Source organism: Callospermophilus lateralis, chromosome 1 (genome assembly GCF_048772815.1).
Source record: "Callospermophilus lateralis isolate mCalLat2 chromosome 1, mCalLat2.hap1, whole genome shotgun sequence".
NCBI classification, from domain to species: Eukaryota; Metazoa; Chordata; class Mammalia; order Rodentia; family Sciuridae; genus Callospermophilus; species Callospermophilus lateralis.
The window spans coordinates 157,422,046-157,440,539 of NC_135305.1; the positions used below are offsets into that span (position 1 = coordinate 157,422,046).

Consider the following 18,494-nt stretch of genomic DNA (forward strand, 5'->3'; position numbering starts at 1 on the left):
AACTTCCATTTCAGTCTCCTAAGAAGGAGGGTATGGAAAGCCCCTTCCGCCACGCCCACACTCGCCCATCTGGGCTCAGGACGGAGCAGAGTCCTCCTAGGTCCGCCCGCCTGCGCTAGAGGCCCCACCCCTCCCTGACCCTTCATTGGCTCTGTTGACCGGCCCCCCTACCTTTGGCTTTCTATTGGTCAACAAGGCCGCCGCTCAGCTTTCTTCCCGGGGCGTGCGGCGAGCGTGACCACGCCCCTCACGTCCGGACGCTAGGTCGTCTCGGGAGGCGGCGTAATCACCGCCTAGGAGGAAGGAGGTCGGCTGTTCGAGGAGCTGCTATGGTGTTGAGTTCCCCGGTATCGCTGACCGAGCCGAGGCGTTCGCTGCCATGAAGGTGAGCGGTTGGTGGAGCTGGGCAGGCCCTCCTCGCCTCTCCTGTACGAGAGGAGTGCCTCCTTTCTTTCCGCTTTAGCGGGTACCCCACCGGCTCCTCGGAGACCTCTGCGGAGGGTGGTCTCCGGCCGGCGACTGGGGCCCTGGGTTGGAGCCTGGTCTCCCGGACCCTCGAGCTCGCATGAGCGAGCCTAAGGAGCCGGGAGAGGCCGTGTGGGCCCGGCGCAGAGAGGGGCTTTCCTCGGGGGCAGGAGGCAGGACCAGTAGTGCTCGCTTTAGCCCTCCGTGGCTTTGCCCACGGCATGCCCTCTCCCTCCCCGAGTCCTTGAACTAACCCAAATGTCGGGAACATCACGAGACCAAAAGGAAAAAGAGTGCCGGGAGTGAGGAGGCTGGGGCCAGGCTAACAGGCTAGAAATGCCTGGGATAGGGGATCCCACCCTCAAGGAGTTCTTGGTAGGTTTAACGTTGGGACGGTGACCTGGAGCGCCAGCAAGGTAGATGTGGCTGCATCGCCACTAGGTACGCAGCAAGTAATTTGACAGCTTTTCTCCCAGGTGGGAGTGAGAGCGTGGGAGCATCACTGATGAGAAGTTTAAGAAAAGGGGGCAGAGGGGAAATTCTGGCCTACTTTTCAGAGACGATTCTCTCAACTTGGTCGCTGAGAGTTCTAAAGGGCTTCTCCATACAGCGATCAATTCAAGTATTGATTCATTTGCCGAACTCAGATGAAGTGGGATGAGTCATAAGGTGGTGATACGCTTCCAGACATGGACGGTTTCATTAATCTCAATGAACTGTGTTTGATGTGGGTAAAGAAAATAATAGTGAGCTGTTTGTTAGGTTAACTACCTTCATAAAGCCTCGAAGTTTTACTGTGGAAGATTGAAAAGGGGTAGGGACAAGTGGGTAGGGACATTCAATAAATATTTTGTTGAACACTCTCTGTTTTGGCCAAGAGGAAGACATGGTGAGTAGGAATATTTCAAAATACAGTTTCATCCTTAGTAAAGAAGGATTTTGCTAATCGAAAGGGAAAAGACATTCGCTTGGCAGCTAATTACATTTCAAGGCAGAATGATCTAAGTTATCCACCCCCCCAAAAAAAAAAAAAAAAAAAAACAGGCAGGAAAAGATACCTGACTGCAGGAAACAAGATTTTTGGAATAGGTAACTTTTGAACAGTGCCTTGAGGTATGAAGATATTATAAGAGTATTTATAATTCCCATTTTAGTTATAAAATATTTCAACTTCGGATACCTATTAAAATATCTAGATATATTTTATTTCCTGAAAATCATTATCTTACTGTTAAGATTTAAAATCAAAGCAGGGGAAAAAAGACAATAATAAACGGAGGTCTCATACATATACCTCAAAAATATCATTGACTTGTTAATGTTAAGTTTTTATTTTTAATATTTTTTTAGTTGTTGATGTTTATTTTATTTGATATGTGGTGCTGAGAATCCAACCCAGTTTCTCACACATACTAGGCAAGTGCTCTACCAGTGAGCCACAACACCAGCCCACCTAATGTTAAGTTTGTGCCCTCTCAAGGAACTAGATAGATACAGAAGGAGAATTAGGAACAGGCCCAGTGTTGAAATTTTTAAATATGTTCTTTAAAAACAAGTGTTTTTGAACTTAAGTGGAAGATACTGCTAGGTTGAAATTTTTAGAAACAGTTAAATGGTATTTGGAAACGTAGAAAAGATATTTTCTGAAGCACATTGCAAACTTGGGTAGTTATATATCTATGCAAGATGATAGGAATCTAGCTTTCATTTTTGGTTTTGTGAAACTGGATTTACAAAATTTAGGATTGGACTTTTTTTTTTTTTTAATATATTGAAACTGTGTAATTGTGGATATTATTATCTGTAGATTTCTGGGAAAGACCAGTGACTCCTGATGTCATGGAATGGTAACATGAATATTCATGTAAGCAAATACTTTGTATTTATTTATTTTTTTAGTTGTAGTTGGACACAATATCTTTATTTAGTTAATGTATTTATTTATATGTGGTGCTGAGGATTGAACCACAGCCTGGCATGTACTAGGCCAGCTCTACTGCTCCCCCCCCCCCCCTCCACGTAAGCACATAATTTGAGTTAGGATTAAAGTTACTTCAAAAGCTAAGTGACTAGATAAAAATACATCTTCATTCAATCCCAGGAATATGTGGAATGCATGTATTCTTTTATTTTTTTGATTTGTTTAGAAACTGATGTTTTGGCATCAGTTTGCTTCTTATATGAGTGAAGGACTAGAATTCATCTGCTTACCTCCCCACAATGGATTGTTTTAAAAATCTAAATTAGTGTCCTATGTTAATTTGATTTTGCTCCTCCTTTCTGTTTTTCCAAGTTTATATTGATCTCATCCTTAATTGTGCTAATCACATTCATTATTCCTAGCTCAAAATGAAGTTGTCAAGGATAAAGTAATCTACTAACTGTAATTTCCTGTTGTGTTTTTTTTTCTCTGAAAGGAGGGGGAGTGGTGCTAAGGGTCAAGTGTACTGTTTTAAAAGAAAAAAACCCAACATGAGGAAGGCAACATTTATGGTTTATACATGCTTTACCTTAATAAATCTATCAACTTGCCTACAATATTACATTTTAAAGGCCAACATCTGTTTTAGGATATAGCATTTATTTTTTTGTGGTATAGGGTTGGATATTTTATTGTTAAAAAGGCGGAGTTCCTATGTGTTGTATTTCATTTGAAGCAGCAATTTGAGTAAGAAGTCCTTTTACATTCTAAGGACTGTGTTTCTCAAGTGGCTCTAAATAGGGTAAAGATTTTGTTTATCTCAACTACTTTTTTTCTGTTTCTTTTTAACTTCTCTAGGAAGGTTTAACTGTACTGAAATTTAAACTATAAAATGTGTTCTTTTATATCACTGGTACAAAGATTTGAAACATCTTTTTCTTATTTTTTAACAAAAGTGCATTCACTGAATTTTATAAAATTAAAAGTTGTCCATAATTTAAAACAGAACCCATAGTTATTTCTTAATAATAGCTGAGAAAATTAATATTCCTGAATATGAAACTTTTATGTTCATTTTTAAGATAACTGTAAAAATATTACTGCATTTAGATTTAGAATTTTCATAAGCAAAGTAGTACACTCTTAAGAGATGGCATTATTACTGCTGTTTACTTAATCAAAAACAAATGACTTAGATTATTTTGTTTTTATACCTAACTTTCCCTACCCTCTGTGCATGTGTCCTCCCTCCTGTGTCAGTCTTCATGGAATCTGCCATCGCTTTTCTAATTCTTTATTCTGAATAGTCTGGGTGGTTAGTATTACATTTGATGGAATCATTAAAAGGGCTTCTATGCTAATGCAGTTGAGAATAGGATCCAAAAATTTGTAGTAAACTTCAGTTAATTCTTTAGATTATTTTGAAATATTTTTACATGGATTCTAAAAGGACATTAGATCATGCACACAATCAAAAACTGCAGAACCTGAGGCCATTTGAAAACTGGCACTCTGCCACAGAGAGGGCTGGGCTATTGCTCTTGTAAACAAACAGAACACATTTCCTCTTGGTTTAGTTGACTGAAATAATGATTCAGAATGAGTTTGTATTGTTTGAGTCTGATGAACCTGAGAGAGTACTTATAACATTGGTGGTCTATTGTTGTGGAAACCACAGTGCTGGCAATTGTCACCTTCATCCAAATTATATAGGCTTGTAGGTAGTACCTTCCTTTTGCTCCTGCAGAGGGGTAGGACAGTTTGTGAACACTTTTAGCCTTCCTGCTACCTGGAGAATATAGAGGAACTTTGATGTTGGTGAATTTGAGTGAAGGACTAAGTATGCTTGGCTCAGTACATTCAGGATGAGCTCACATCTGCCCTCTGAGAGAAGATGACATTTTGGTTTCCATTAGCTAGCTAGGTGGTAAGCTGCCCTTGATTAATTATGCCAGTGGCTAGAAGGCATATTAAGACCAGTTAGTTGGCTGTACAGCTGAAGTCATGTTCTCCAATTGGTGTTTTCAGTACAAAAGCAAACATTTTAATTTTCATTTGTTTCTTTGTTCACATTGGGAGTTATGGGTATGAGCTGCTTTAAAATCTTGGTGCCTGGGCTTTGGGGAAAAAAAAAAAAAAAAAAGGCCAGAAATGTCATTGGATGCTAGAATAACATAAAGAAAACTAATTGTTAGGGGCACTCCAGGTGGGTTTTAGAATTTCTTACTACAAACTATGTAAGTTTTTAAATGATGTCTGGTTCTTAACTGATGCACAAGACAGGAAGACCATGGTTTCATGACTGATCTATCAGAACCAATTTTGGTCAAATGGTTTAGATAGGAAATAAGCTGCAAACACAGCTAAATTCTCTGAGGTTGGGATTTTGTGCCAGGCATAAATTATTATGTTTCAAATTACATTCATGGTCAAGGGAGGGAATTTAGCATCTCTGTAGATTGCTGTTCTAACATCTTGGACTCGTGATATAGCCTATATAGCCCTGCTGTCAACCATGGCCCTGAGTAGGGCATGTGAGTCCCAATCAAGACTTAATTTCTAGTGATCCTGACTTTTGTTTTTTTTTTAAATACTCTTTTAAAATTATTATTATTTTTATTTGTTCTAATTAGTTACATAGGACAGTACAATGCATTTTGACACATTGTACACAAATGGAGCATGACTTATCATTCCTCTGTCTGTGCATGGTGCTGAGTCACACACAGTATTTATGGGTTGGTGTAGATAGGGTAATAATGTCTGTCTCATTCTACTGTCCTTCCCATCCTTACTGCCTCACCCCTCACCTCACTCCCCCCTGCCAAATCCAAAATTCCTTCATTCTCCCCCAACCCCTGCGCAACCCTGACTTTGGCTTCACAAATAGAATAGTTTTTTTTTTTTTTTTTGTAGTGAGAATTGAACTCAGAATGCTCTACCACTGAGCCACAACCCTTACTCTTTTTTGTTCATTTGTTGGTACCAGGGATTGAACCCAGAGGCACTTAACCACTGAGCCCCCATCATCAGCCCTTTTAAAATATATATTTTATTTTGAGACAGGGTCTTGCTAAGTTATTTAGAGTCTTGCTATATTGAATTTGCCATCCTCCTGCTTCAGCCTCCCAAGTTGCTGGGATTATAGACATGTGCCTGCGCCCTGCTCATTTTGTTTTATTTTGAAACAGGAATTCAGTTCCTTAGGCTGTTCTTGAACTTGCAATCCTCTTGTCTTAGCCTCCCGAGTTGCTGTGATTACAAGTGTGCATCACTGTGCCTGGCAAAATGAAACATTTAAAGGGGAGCCAGGTAGATGAGTTCAAGCCTGGAAATATTTTTCTTTTGGGTGGATTCTTAACTATTTAACGATGAAGGACAAAAAATAGTTTAAACAGTAGGATTGCGCTCAGGGCTACTTTACTACCAAGCTATATTTTTTGCCCTTTTTATTTTTTACCACAGGGTCTTGTTGAGTTGCCCAGGATGTGATCCTCCTGCCTTAGCCTCCTTAGTAGCTGGAATTGTAGGAAAGCATCACCATGCCTGCCAATGGCTGCTTTTGACACACCCTGAAAGTCATACTTTCTCTCTATAGTGGAGATTTCATACACCAAAACATGCATGAGTGTTAGGAAACAAAAGCTTGGGTAAAGAGTGAGTTAAAAGAAGAAAATCACCAAATTTTAGCAAAAGTAAGAGGGAAAGGAACTAACTTAATCAGATCAAGTTAAAAAAAAAAAGCTGAGCATTTCTGCATGGACTGGGGGAAACTGTGGACTGATGTGAAACTCTAGGGATATGTCCCGTTACTGCAGGCATGGCTAAGGTATTTGTCTCAGAAAGGTAGAGGCACAGGCTTCAGAAGTACCTGTGGCCCCTTTTGTTCAGTAGTCTGTGGATGGTGATTTTCCAGTGGAAATAGAATAAGCAGGAAGGAGAAATCTTCAGACTGAATATCCTTGACTTAAAAATTTTTTTTTTAGTTGTAGATGGATATAATACCTTTATTTATTTTTATGTGGCGCTGAGGATCAAACCCTGTGTTTCATACATGTGAGGCAAGTGCTCTACCACCGTGCCCCACCACCGTGCCCCAGTCCCAGTTTTTGACCTTTTAACTTTGGCTGTATATCAAAATCACCTGCTTAGGTTTTTTTTTGGCCCAGGATGAACCTCAGACCAGCAAAATAAGTCTCTAGGACTGAGACCCAGGCATCAAGATTTTTTAAAGGATCCTTTGATGAGTCCATGCAGCCAAGATGGAAAACCTCTCCCTGTCTTAGGGCAGTTTCATAGCCTTAGGCAGTTCTTAACCAAGAGGCAGTGACCAGTCCCTGAGGTACAGGACTAAAACTACTCCAGAGTTGGGGAGGTTAAATCACTAATGAAATTACTTCCATTACCACACCAGGATGCCAGGAAAATGGGGTTTAATAGGGAAGTGGAAATAAGTTTTTCAAACACACTTAACGGTAAAGAAAGGTATTTCACATAAAACTGGTGATTGGGGCCTCCGTTTCAAATTTCTGAGCTATCAAGAAGGTTGGAGTGTTGCAAATGCTACTTTGAAGATGAGAGCCGTGCATACATGGATACCTTTCAGTATTCTAAGAGTATGCTCTCTTTTTTTTTTTTTTTAATTTTTAATTTTTTTTGAAAGAGAGAAAATTTTTAATATTTATTTTTTAGTTTTCGCCGGACACAACATCTTTGTTTGTATGTGGTGCTGAGGATCGAACCCGGGCCACACGCATGCCAGGCAAGCACGCTACCGCTTGAGCCACATCTCCAGCCCTAAGAGTATGCTCTTAATGCATGACGTATTATTGGTTTATTTTGTCCAAATTTAAATTCACAGATCCTAATGAGGCTGCAACCTATACTTTCCAGTGTTGTTTTTTCTCCTTCTCCCAGACCCCCTTTTATACCAGGGATTGAACTTGGGGGGCACTCAACCCCTAAACTGCATCCCCAGCCCTGTTTTGTATTTTATTTAGAGAGAGCATCTCACTGAATTCTTCAGCACCTTGCTTTTGCTGAGGCTGGCTTTGAACCAGCAATCCTCCTGCCTTAGCCTTCCAAGCTGCTGGGATTCCACACTGTGCCCAGCTGCTTCTTTTATTCTGTGATGTCTTTGGCTAACAGCAGTAAAGTACATCTACACTGCACTGAGTATTGGGTTAGAGCAACATACTCCTGCCTGGGATATTTTGGAGGTTGTCTTGGGCTTTTTTGTTTTTAAATCTGGAGATGGCTGAGGGGAGATAAAAGTATTCTTTTTCGTTATTTTCTTTTTGGGGATGTAGAGGAAATTCCTATATTCTTGTAGAAATAATGAGGAATGGGACAACATTGTTACCTTCTAATACTGACCTCTACACAGAGATTCCACCTGTTTTCCCCAAATAAATTCTCTGTTCCCTTCACTAGATCTGTGTAGATAAAAACGTTTTTAGCCTGAAGAATTTTTTTTTGAGAGAATATATATATATATATATATATATATATATATATATATATATATATATATATATATTTAGTTAGTTAGTTAGTTAGTTTTTTGGTGGACACAACATCTTTGTTTTTGTATGTGGTGCTGAGGATCGAACCCTGGCCGCATGCATGCCAGGCGAGCGCACTACCGCTTGAGCCACATCCCCAGCCCTAGCCTGAAGAATTTTTTTTTTTTTTTTAAGAGAGAGTGAGAGAGGGGAGAGAGAGAGAGAATTTTAATATTTATTTTTCAGTTATCGGCGGATACAACATCTTTGTCTGTATATGGTGCTGAGATCGAACCCGGGCTGCATGCATGCCAGATGAGTGCGCTACCACTTGAGCCACATCCTCAGCCCCAATAGCCTGAAGAATTTTGATGATCATTCTCATTAACATAGTTTGAAAAATTATATCCTTCCTTAACTTGTAAGATTGTTTCTGGTAGAAAGGGTGAAGTATGACTTTTTAGAAGTACTGCCTTTAAAAGGGAGTTTCATTGAGGTTTTCACCTGCTAAATCATGATCTCTTTTACTTTAATTGTTCTTTACAAGAAAACAATTTGAACCACTTAATAGTGTGCAAAATTTAAATAATGTTACATTGCCTGTAAAGAGGTAATACAAAGAAACCTTTTGCACAGGTGTCAGCCATGTGGAACTAGAGTCCTTGGGAGAAAGAAGGTTGTGGTCAAGGAAACATCTAGGGGAATGAGAAGAGGGATAAAAGCAAATAGGCCTCCTAGCTTATCAGTAGCTATATTAGCAGGAGGCTAAAGCTTCCTTAAGACTTTGTTTCTTTTGACTTCTATAATGAAGTGAAATTTGCCCAGTGGCAGTTCTGCAGTTGAATTCCCTCCTTTCTCCCAAAATTATGTGCAATTTGAATTTTTTAAAAACAATATGTTTTCAGTTGTTTTAACAGGGCTTACTCTTTTCTTTTATTATTTTTAAAAATATTTTTAAAAATAAAGGTATTAGACACAATATCTTTATTTTTATGTGGTGTTGAGGATCAAACACAAACACATGCTAGGTAAGCGCTCTACCTCTCAGCCATGACTGTAGCTCCCTATTTTCTTTTTATTTAACAAGATCTGAGTGTTTTCAATGCCAAATATTCTTTGGTAATACCAGAAGATTATCTTTCCAAATAGCTTGAAATTTTGGTGCCTAGAGGAATGCAGGTTGAGCTTCTCTTATCCAAAATGCTTGGGATTGAAAGTCTTTCAGATTTTGGTGTTGTCTGTGGAGGCTTCACCTGTTAAGTGTCTCCTATTCAAAAATCCTATGAGCATCTCTTATTAGAAAATTCAAAATCTGAAACTTTTCGAGCATCACGTTGGTGATTTCAGAATTTCAGATTAGAGATTCTCATCTCTAGATGTGAGAACTGTGTTCCTACAGTTAGTTAGTTACCCCACCAGAGTGGCATTCCCTGGGGATCACAGACAGCCCAGGTTCCACTTAGCTTTAAACTGTGGCACTTGTGTTCCTTTTCAGGCGGGTGCCACATCTATGTGGGCTTCGTGCTGTGGGCTGCTGAATGAAGTCATGGGAACCGGAGCTGTCAGGGGCCAGCAGTCAGGATTTGCAGGAGGCACTGGTCCTTTCAGATTTACACCAAACTCTGATTTTTCCACCTACCCATCAGCAACTCCGGAAGGGCCTAATATAGTTTGCAAAGCCTGTGGACTTTCATTTTCAGTCTTTAGAAAGAAGGTGAGTTGGATGACTTGTTACATGCAAGACACATGGGATAAGAATTATTAATCGTAGTTTATTTTGAATAGGTAATGAATTTTTTCTTATAAAAATATGAAAACTTGGTCCCATTGACTTTTTTTCCCATTTAGAGAGGTATGCAGTCAGGGATTATATTCCTGACGAGTGTTCTACATAGACAGTTATGTGTCACATTGTCAGGCATCCTTTTGTCTGAACTCTGACCTGTTTGTACCATTTCATTCTTCCTGATGACACTTATTTTTTTGAAGCAAGAGATTTAATTAATCTGCAGTTTCATTCAGAGATGATTTACTATAATTCCGATCTCAAGTTTCAAAAAATTTGTCTCTAACCATGCTCTTAACTCACATGAAGAAATGAGTGTAATAAGCTAAGTGCTGTTTAGAGGCTAAACATAAAATGGGCTTAAATTCAGCTCTTTTCACTTTTCTTTGATCTTCATTTCAGTCTTTTGAATATGCAGAGAAAAAACTGTTAGCTTATGAGAATAGCGCACCAGGTAGAAGTGGCCACAGCTGAGTCTGTGAAGTTCTCTAGGGCATTGGTGTGGGTTGTGATTAAGGCCACGTAGGTGACAGGTTCCTGGATTAGTGGGTCCTCTCTTGAATTGACTTGGAAAGATCGGTTGCCTTTCTCTTCATTCTCTGTGGGATTCATTTTTTTTTTCCTCATCTTGAAGTGAGGAAGTCCTTCAAATGGGAGACCAGGCAGAGAGTGTGTGGCTGTGCTTTCTGCTCCATGTGGTTCAAGTCAGCTGTGTTCTGCTAATTACATGTTTGCACCAAGGGGCGGGAAGGTTTTAATTCATTAACACAAGAGTGTCTTTTTCCTTAAAGTGCAGTATTTGAACTTCAGTGAATCCAGACTGCCTTGGCATCGACCGTGTTGAATTTTGTGGCTTTTGGAACATTAAGATTCCTGTGAAAATGGTGCCACAGGGGATTTCATAAGAACTAAAATTTAAATTTTAATAAAGGCAAGAATAAGGCATGGTTTTCATAATAGCTTGTATCTTGCTATCATTAAATGCTTCCCTTCTGTCTCTTCAGCATGTGTGTTGTGACTGCAAGAAGGATTTTTGCTCCGTTTGTTCAGTTCCGCAAGAAAATCACCGTAGATGTTCTACTTGTCACTTATTACAAGAGACAGCCTTCCAGCGCCCTCAGTTGATGCGACTAAAAGTGAAGGATCTTCGGCAGTATCTCATTCTTAGAAACATACCAATAGATACTTGTCGAGAGAAGGAAGACTTGGTAGATCTAGTACTGTGCCACCATGGACTAGGCTCTGAGGATGACCTGGACACAAGCAGTCTGAATTCTTCACAGTCCCAGACTTCTAGCTTTTTTACACAGTCATTTTTTTCAAACTACACCGCCCCCTCTGCTACTGTGTCTTCCTTTCAGGGGGAGCTTATGGATGGAGACAGCACCTCCAGATCTGGAGCACTGGCACAGGTACGAGAGGGTGATAGATTGCCAGGGTCCCTGCATGCTTACTCTTGGCCATATTTGGTGGCCTTTAGTGCCTGATGACTTCAGATAAACCGGAAGTTAGGATTTGGAGCGGTGGTTCCGCACCCAGCTGAATTGGCACTTGCAGCCTCTCTTGCAGCATGTGGTCTTTTGTGTAGATATAGGGTGGACCCAGGGTCCACTGCCTGGAGTGTCCAAAAATAGCTTGTGGATTTCTTGACCTTACTTCAGCACTAAATAGTACTGACAGAAGCCGGGCATGGCAGCATACCTAGGTCATTCCAGCTACACTGGAGGCCAAGGCAGGAGGATTGCAAATTTAGACAAAGCTGGGCACCTTATCTCAAAATATAAAATAAAAAAGGGCTGGGGGCGTGTAGCTAAGTGGTAGAATGCCCAGTGTTCAATCCCCAATGCCAGACACACACACACAAGTGATGACTAAAAAAGCAGCATGTACATATTTGCATGACTATTTGTACAAGTGTAACCATAGAAATAATCAGTACAGTAAATTAATCTGATGCCCCCTCTCTTGACATTAGTGAAATTTTTCCTAGTTTAGATAATGAAAGAGCCATCTAAGTAGAAAAATGTAGTTATTTACTAATTTTAATTTGAATATTATCCCAATGAGATTCTTGAACATCCTGGTTGAATAATATGTAAAGATTTGTAGTGGATATTCCCTGGTGTGAGTGATTATAAAATGTTGAGTTAAGCCCGGCACAGTAACATTCACCTATGATTCTGCTACTTGGGAGACTGAGGCAGGAGGATTGGGAGGTTGAGGCTAGCCTGGGCAACTTACGAAGACGTTTTTTCAAAAATCTCCGAAAATAAAATGATTTTTTTCCACATTTAATTTTCATCCCTGAAGAAAGGGGTTTTTGTTTTGTTTTTTGGGAGTGAGGGGTACTGGTGATTGTACTCGGGCACTTGACCACTGAGACGTATCCCCAGACCTATTTTTTTTTAACCATTTTTTGTTGTTGTTTTTGTGCTGAGGATTAAACCCAGGACCTGTACATGTGAGTGCATGTTGAGTCAAGCACTCTACCAACTGAGCTATATCCCATGTTGTAGACGGACAAAATATCTGTTTTATGAGGTACTGAGTATCGAACCCAGGACCTCATGCATTCGAGGCAAGTGTGCTACCACTGAGCCACATCCCCAGCCTTGTTTTTATTTTATTTAGAGACAGGGTCTCACTGAGTTGCTTAGCACTTTGCTTTTGCTGAGTCTGGCTTTGAATTTGTGATCTTCCTGCCTCAGCTTCCTGAGCTGCTGGAATTACAGGTGTGTGACACCACACCCAGCAAGAAAGGGGTTATTAAAAGTAGATTTTCATCTGTATTTTACTCAAAAATAAGCCCAAACTGGGAGATTTTATTATTTTCTCAAATAAGAACTGGCATAATAAGACTTTTGTATCCTTTTCGGGTATAAGATGCCATTTGGGAGATGTGGGTGGTTGGATGCTACAGTATGGTACCTATGAGTCAGTCAATTGGGAATTGACCTAGACTACAGTAGAACTGTGGTTGAAATGTATTTAGAGAAAAGATGTGCAATGTGTAGTGGCATGTGCCTGTAATCCCCAGTAGCTGGAGGACAATGGCAAGATCCAGGCCAGCCTCAGTAACTTAGTGAGACCCTGTCTTTAAAAAAAAAAAAAAAAAGCCTGAAGGTATGGCTTAGTGTTCTAACCTCAGTGTTCAAGAATAGGGCTGGGGCTGGGGCTCAGTGGCAGAGCACTTGCCTAGCACATGTGAGGCACTGGGTACAACAATCCTTGGCACCACATAAAAGTAAGTAATTAAAGGTATTGTATCCATCTACTCTAAACAAACAAAAAACAAAAAATATCTGAAAGGCATATGATCAAAATTAAAGGGATTTCTGTTTTCCTTAAAGCAGACTGATTGTTGAGGATTTTTAAAAACTAGAACCAGCACAAACACTCTGAAGCAGATTAGAAAGCCTCCTTTGGAATTAGAAGAAGTGTGACTTAGTAGGATTGAGACCTTTCAAATTGGATGCCTATGACACTGGGGTGGATCCTGGTCAAATTAGCTTTCTGTCTGTCTGTTCAGTTAAACTAGCCTTTTGCATCTTGTAGTGTTACCTCTTATCCTTGGTGGCTTTGGCATTCCATAATGGGATGTTTCTCAGGGAGTTAGTCCTTTGGTTTTATTACAAATTCTCTCCATCCCTCCCTTCTTCCCCCTCTCCCCACCCCATGAATGTTTCCACATAACTTGATGGAATATAAATTCTTTTTCTTCTTAATATTTTTTAGTTGTAGTTGGACACAATACCTTTATTTTATTTATTTTTATGTGTTGCTGAGGATCAAACCCATGCTAGGCAAGCTCTCTACCACTGAGCCCCAGCCCCAACCTGGAAGGTAAATTCTTTACAGTCATGTGGGGCCCAACTCTGTGGGAGGGGCAGCAGCATTGAGGATCCAGAGAAGATGTGGAGTGTGCAAGGTATTTGGGTCATCCTTTTTTTTTTTCCCCTCAGTACTGAGGATGGAATCCAGGGGTACTGTATTGTTTTTATTTTGAGATAGGGTCTAAGTTGCATTGGGCCTCCTTGCTAGATTATGAAGGCTGGCCTGGAACTTGTGATCCTCTTGCCTCAGGCCCAGTTTGAATCATTCTTAAGGATGATCAGTGGAAAGCTTTTCTCTCCTGATAAATATTGGTTGATAATGTTAGGAAAACATGATTCCTGACCTAATCAGATGCATCATGTGTATAGGTACAAAGTGAAATAGCTTCAGCAAACACAGAAGACGATGATGATGATGATGACGACGAGGATGATGAGGAAGAAGAAGAAGAAAATTTGCAGGATCGGGTGAGACCACTTATAAAATTTTCCCCTAGGGGCTATGGTGGTAGCTCAGTGGTAAAGCACTTGCTTTACATGTGTGAGGCCCTGGGTTCAACACTCAGCACCACATTAAAAAAGATAAGTAAAATTAAAGATATTGTGTCCTTCTACAGTAACAAAAAAATTTTCCCCAAGGCCTGGGGACATAGTTATGGTACATTGCTTGCCTAGCATGCCTGAGGCCCTAGGTTTGATATCCAGCACAACCCCCCCACCAAAAAAAATTGCTTTTCTAATATTTGTGAGCCAGCAGGAAGGGCAGGTGCCCATATAGACTTCTCTAGGATAGCACTGGTTTGAATGTAAGACAGTACATTAAAACCCTTCAAGGACTTCTGAGAAGACTAGGAATCCCCAGTGGGGATTGTCTGGTAAAAGGGGTCTGGACTCGTGGGAACAGAGGTAATGGGACACTCTGATTTCAGACCCTTGGGCTCTCCAAGAAGCGAGTGAGAGCTTCGCTGTCTGACCTGTCAAGCCTTGAAGAGGTGGAGGGGATGAGTGTGCGCCAGCTGAAGGAAATCTTGGCTCGGAATTTTGTCAACTATTCTGGCTGTTGTGAAAAATGGGAACTGGTAGAGAAAGTTAACCGGTTATACAAAGAGAATGAAGAAAACCAAAAGTCATGTAGGTTTATTTTTTCTTTTTTTCCCCTATAGTATCTTTCCTTAGGCTTTAAAAAATGGGGTTGTGTCAGACTTAGTTTTGGGAAAACTATTTACTTTTTATTGAATCTGAATTAATTATATGAGCCTGTGTATAGAACTGTTGGATAGTAACATCATGTGATGTTGCTCTGAGACCACCCTTACCAAGTGTGTTCAAGAAATTATTTGTTGACTTGAAAGGTCCTTTCATCACTCTGTCATTTTAGTGTTAATCTTAAATCCTGGCTGTGATATGGCATCCATTGACAAGTTTATGCTCAGAATAGGCAGGAAGTCTTTAGGCACATCTACTTCCAGGGCAGTGCCACAGTGGCAGGCTCAGGAACCAGTCCACAGAGGCTTTAGAGGTTGGAGGCCACTGGCTGAGGAATGGCATCCTGGCAGTGTAAATCTTCTTGAAGAGTTAAGAAGATTTAAGAGTTTTTTGGTTAACTGTTTAATTTAACCCTAGGTCAGTCTGCTTGGTGGACACGAATTTTGTTTTGAGCAAGCTGGGACTTTCCTATCTTGACTGTCTTGATGCCACTTATGCCAAGATTGACCTAAACAGTCTGTACTCATAACCTGCTGCTGGACTATTTCCTTTCTTGGGCCCATAAGTTGTAAAGAGTTGGAAGGAACCATCCTACCCAGGAGAGGGGGCCAAGGCCCAGATTCCAATCTTACTTGAGTCCTCAGATGCCTGCGCATCTGCCATTTTACGCTATATATCTTCTCTGCAGGTCCATACCAGTCATGGACCATGAACTAAGACCCCACATTACAAGATCTCTTGACATTGCAGGCTGTGAAGTTTATTTGTCTTAAATCAAAATATTTCAGTCCTTCAAGCTTGAATTCTGGTTCTGTTCTAACCATGTTTCCCATTGCTCCCCTCTCTGACCTGTAGAAAGGGAAGCCTCCAAACTTCTAGCTGTAGGGTCAAATCTCAGCCGAGGTTAACTTTTTAAAACTCATTCATTGCCTTTCTTACTCAGAGCCTGGATTTTCTCAAAACCTGAGTATGAGTCATGGAGCCAGAAAGGTCCGTCTTGTTTTAGGTAGATGGACTTCCAAGAATAAAATGGCAAAAGTATTTCTAGGGTTGTGGCTCAGTGGTAGAGCAGTTGCCTAAAATGGGTGAGGCATGGGGTTTGATCCTCAGTACCACATAAAAAACAAGTAAAAATAAAAGTTAAATTCTAAAAAAATTTTTAAAAAGTATTTCTAAGGCTTCAGGGGAGGGGACACAGAACTACTTGATATAGGCAGAAGGGTTAAAAGTTTAAGGCCAAGACTGGAGATGTAGCTTACTGGTAAAGCATTCCTGGGTTTAATCCCCAATACTAAAAAGAAAATAAAGGGAAGGGGGGGCGGGGGGGAAGAGGCTCTTTTTTCCTACTGAGATGAAATTCCAAAGTGGCCCGACTCCTAGTCAAGTGCACAGTGTTGCATATCTGTCATCTCAGCACCTGGAGAGGCTGAGGCAGGAGGACTTCGAGTTTCAGGCCAGCCTGAGTAACTTAGACCCTATTAAGTAAAATAAAGTATTAAATAAATAAAAAGGGGGGCTGAGGAATATAGCCCAGTTGGTAGAGTGCTTACCTTACATGCACAAGGCCCTGGGTTCAATCCCTAGCACCCCACCCACTAAAAAAATAATAAATAAAGGACTGGGGATGATGCAGGTAGTAGCGTGCTTTGGGCTTAGTCCCCAGTACTACCAAAAAAGGGGGGAAAACCCATTGTGGCCTGACTCCGGTGGCCCACATTTAGAAGGCCAGGCTGGGGTTTAAGTTTCTTTTTTCTAAGTATAGAGTCAATATGTCCTTATGAAAACACCTTAAATTACACCAAGATATAAAATAGAAATAAGTAGCTGACATTTGTTGTGCATCTTACCTGGCCCTAAACACAAAACCTTAAGGTGTAGACTCGGCGATTTCTAATGAAAAGAACCAAAGTACACAGAGGTCAGGGATGGTTTCTTGTACAGCACTGTGCTGGTATCGGGCCTGCGATGGTCACCCAGCAGGTGGCTGCTCAGCGGTGGGCAGTGCAGCAGGGCAGGAGGCCTGGTCCACATCTCCAGCTCTGTTGCCTTTCAGATGGTGAGCGGCTGCAGCTGCAGGACGAGGAAGACGACAGTCTGTGCCGCATCTGCATGGATGCTGTCATCGATTGTGTCCTACTGGAATGTGGGCACATGGTCACCTGCACTAAGTGCGGCAAGCGCATGAGTGAGTGTCCCATCTGCCGCCAGTACGTGGTGCGAGCTGTGCACGTGTTCAAGTCCTGAAACCAAGGTTCTCCCCAGTGGGACACGCACCCCCAGACTCCATCCCAAACATTTCAGTGCACAGAAGGGACTGGAAACTTACTGTTCAAAGGCAGAAGCTATTTTTAAAAATTATTTTCACTACTTATTGGGGGCATAAAGTTTCATCCTAAGTTGAAGAAACATTGGTCCGCGCCATGAGCCTGCCTGCGATCACGAGCTTCCTAGGTTTTACAGGGTTCTGTCACATGTCCCTCGTGAGCGCTAGTTGTTGAAGTCAGACTGTTGACACGTGGGCATCAGCTCCTGCTCTCTGGCGAATACTTACCCCATTCTTGTTTCCCTTTGATCCTATGTTGGAAACTTCTGTTCTCTTTGGGTGAGGTGAGCTCACTGTCCACAGTGGCTCATGTGGAATGTGCTAAGCAGCGGCCCCTTTGAATGTTCAGTTTATTAGTCATGTATATTTTAAATGCTAATATTTGAATGTAAGTTTCCACATTATTGCCATTTCTGGGTTTAAACATAATTGGGAACAACTGACATTCTGGTCACCTGTCAGGGCCTTAGATGAAACATGTCCATTTTTGTTTAGGTGCAGCTTTTTATGCTGTGCCTAGCTTCTTACATTAGGAGTGTGTGTGCTTGATTTTTTGTTAATGTGTAATCAGTTTACACTGTTTTGTATAGTGAAGGTGTATTTTTAGTGCTACCTGGCTAGCTAATTTCAACTTTAGGAATAAAATTAGATTTAAAGGAAATGTTTTTGTTTACATTGTCTCAAGTTCCTGATTCATTTGCATACAGTCTGAATGGTATCTGCAACCTGGGTCTAGCATCCTCTTCAGAATAAATGAGAGCACCTTCAAAGATATCATATCAAATTGCAATGCTTATCTTTGCTGCTTACTTACCAGAAAGGTCAAGTACTGTTTAGCTGTGTGTTAAAATCGGGTGTTATGCTAGATGTTGTGTAGTTTCCAGCAGTTCTCAGTATGAATCTGGATAGATTCTGAGAAGTTAAAAGACTGTACAGAATCTCAGTTAAAATGTGGCTGTAGCTGGGTACAGTGGCACACACCTGTAATCCCAGCAGCTCAGGAGGAGCTTAGCGAGACACTGTCTAAATAAAATACAAAACAGGGCTGAAGATGTGGCCCAGTGGTTGAGTGCCCCTGAGTTCAATCCCTGGTACCCTCCCCACCCAAAAAAGGTGGCTGTATCAGGACCTGGGGTGCTGTTTAGTGGTAGAGCACCCTGTAAGCATACACAAGGCCTGGGCTCCATCTGATACTACCAGGGGGGGAAAAAAAGACGGTTATGTCAGAATAATTCGAACCTAGCTTGGATGTCAGTTTCTTTTAACCTTCTCAATACCACACAGCAAATAAGAAACTTCAGATAATTATGTTTCTTTCCTTAGGTCCCGTTTGAATCAGGGTGTGCTTTTGGTTGATCCCAGCTGTGGATTCTTCCTATTGGTAGAGGGCAGATGTTTTTAGAAATGGCCAACTTAAAAAGTTTCCAGTTTTTTTTTTTTTTTTTTTACCATGAAG

At 41.0% G+C, this 18,494-nt stretch overlaps 1 protein-coding gene across 9 annotated transcripts; it reads left to right on the top strand.

Annotated features, from left to right (window-relative positions):
• Window positions 1–218: 218 nt before the first annotated feature.
• On the top strand, window positions 219–17,711 carry Rnf34 (ring finger protein 34). 9 transcript variants are annotated; one of them, XM_076849090.1, is made up of 7 exons: window positions 270–385; window positions 2,273–2,329; window positions 9,386–9,604; window positions 10,681–11,088; window positions 13,879–13,977; window positions 14,439–14,640; window positions 16,769–17,711. In XM_076849090.1, the coding sequence occupies exons 2-7, from the start codon at window positions 2,300–2,302 to the stop codon at window positions 16,957–16,959; spliced, it is 1,149 nt and encodes a 382-aa protein (XP_076705205.1). In that variant the 5' UTR covers window positions 270–385; window positions 2,273–2,299; the 3' UTR covers window positions 16,960–17,711. The 9 variants fall into 9 exon arrangements, with proteins under 9 accessions (XP_076705282.1, XP_076705205.1, XP_076705456.1 ...); XM_076849341.1 differs by having other exon boundaries at window positions 11,038–11,088; XM_076849167.1 differs by lacking the exon at window positions 2,273–2,329 and having other exon boundaries at window positions 219–385.
• Window positions 17,712–18,494: the final 783 nt, after the last annotated feature.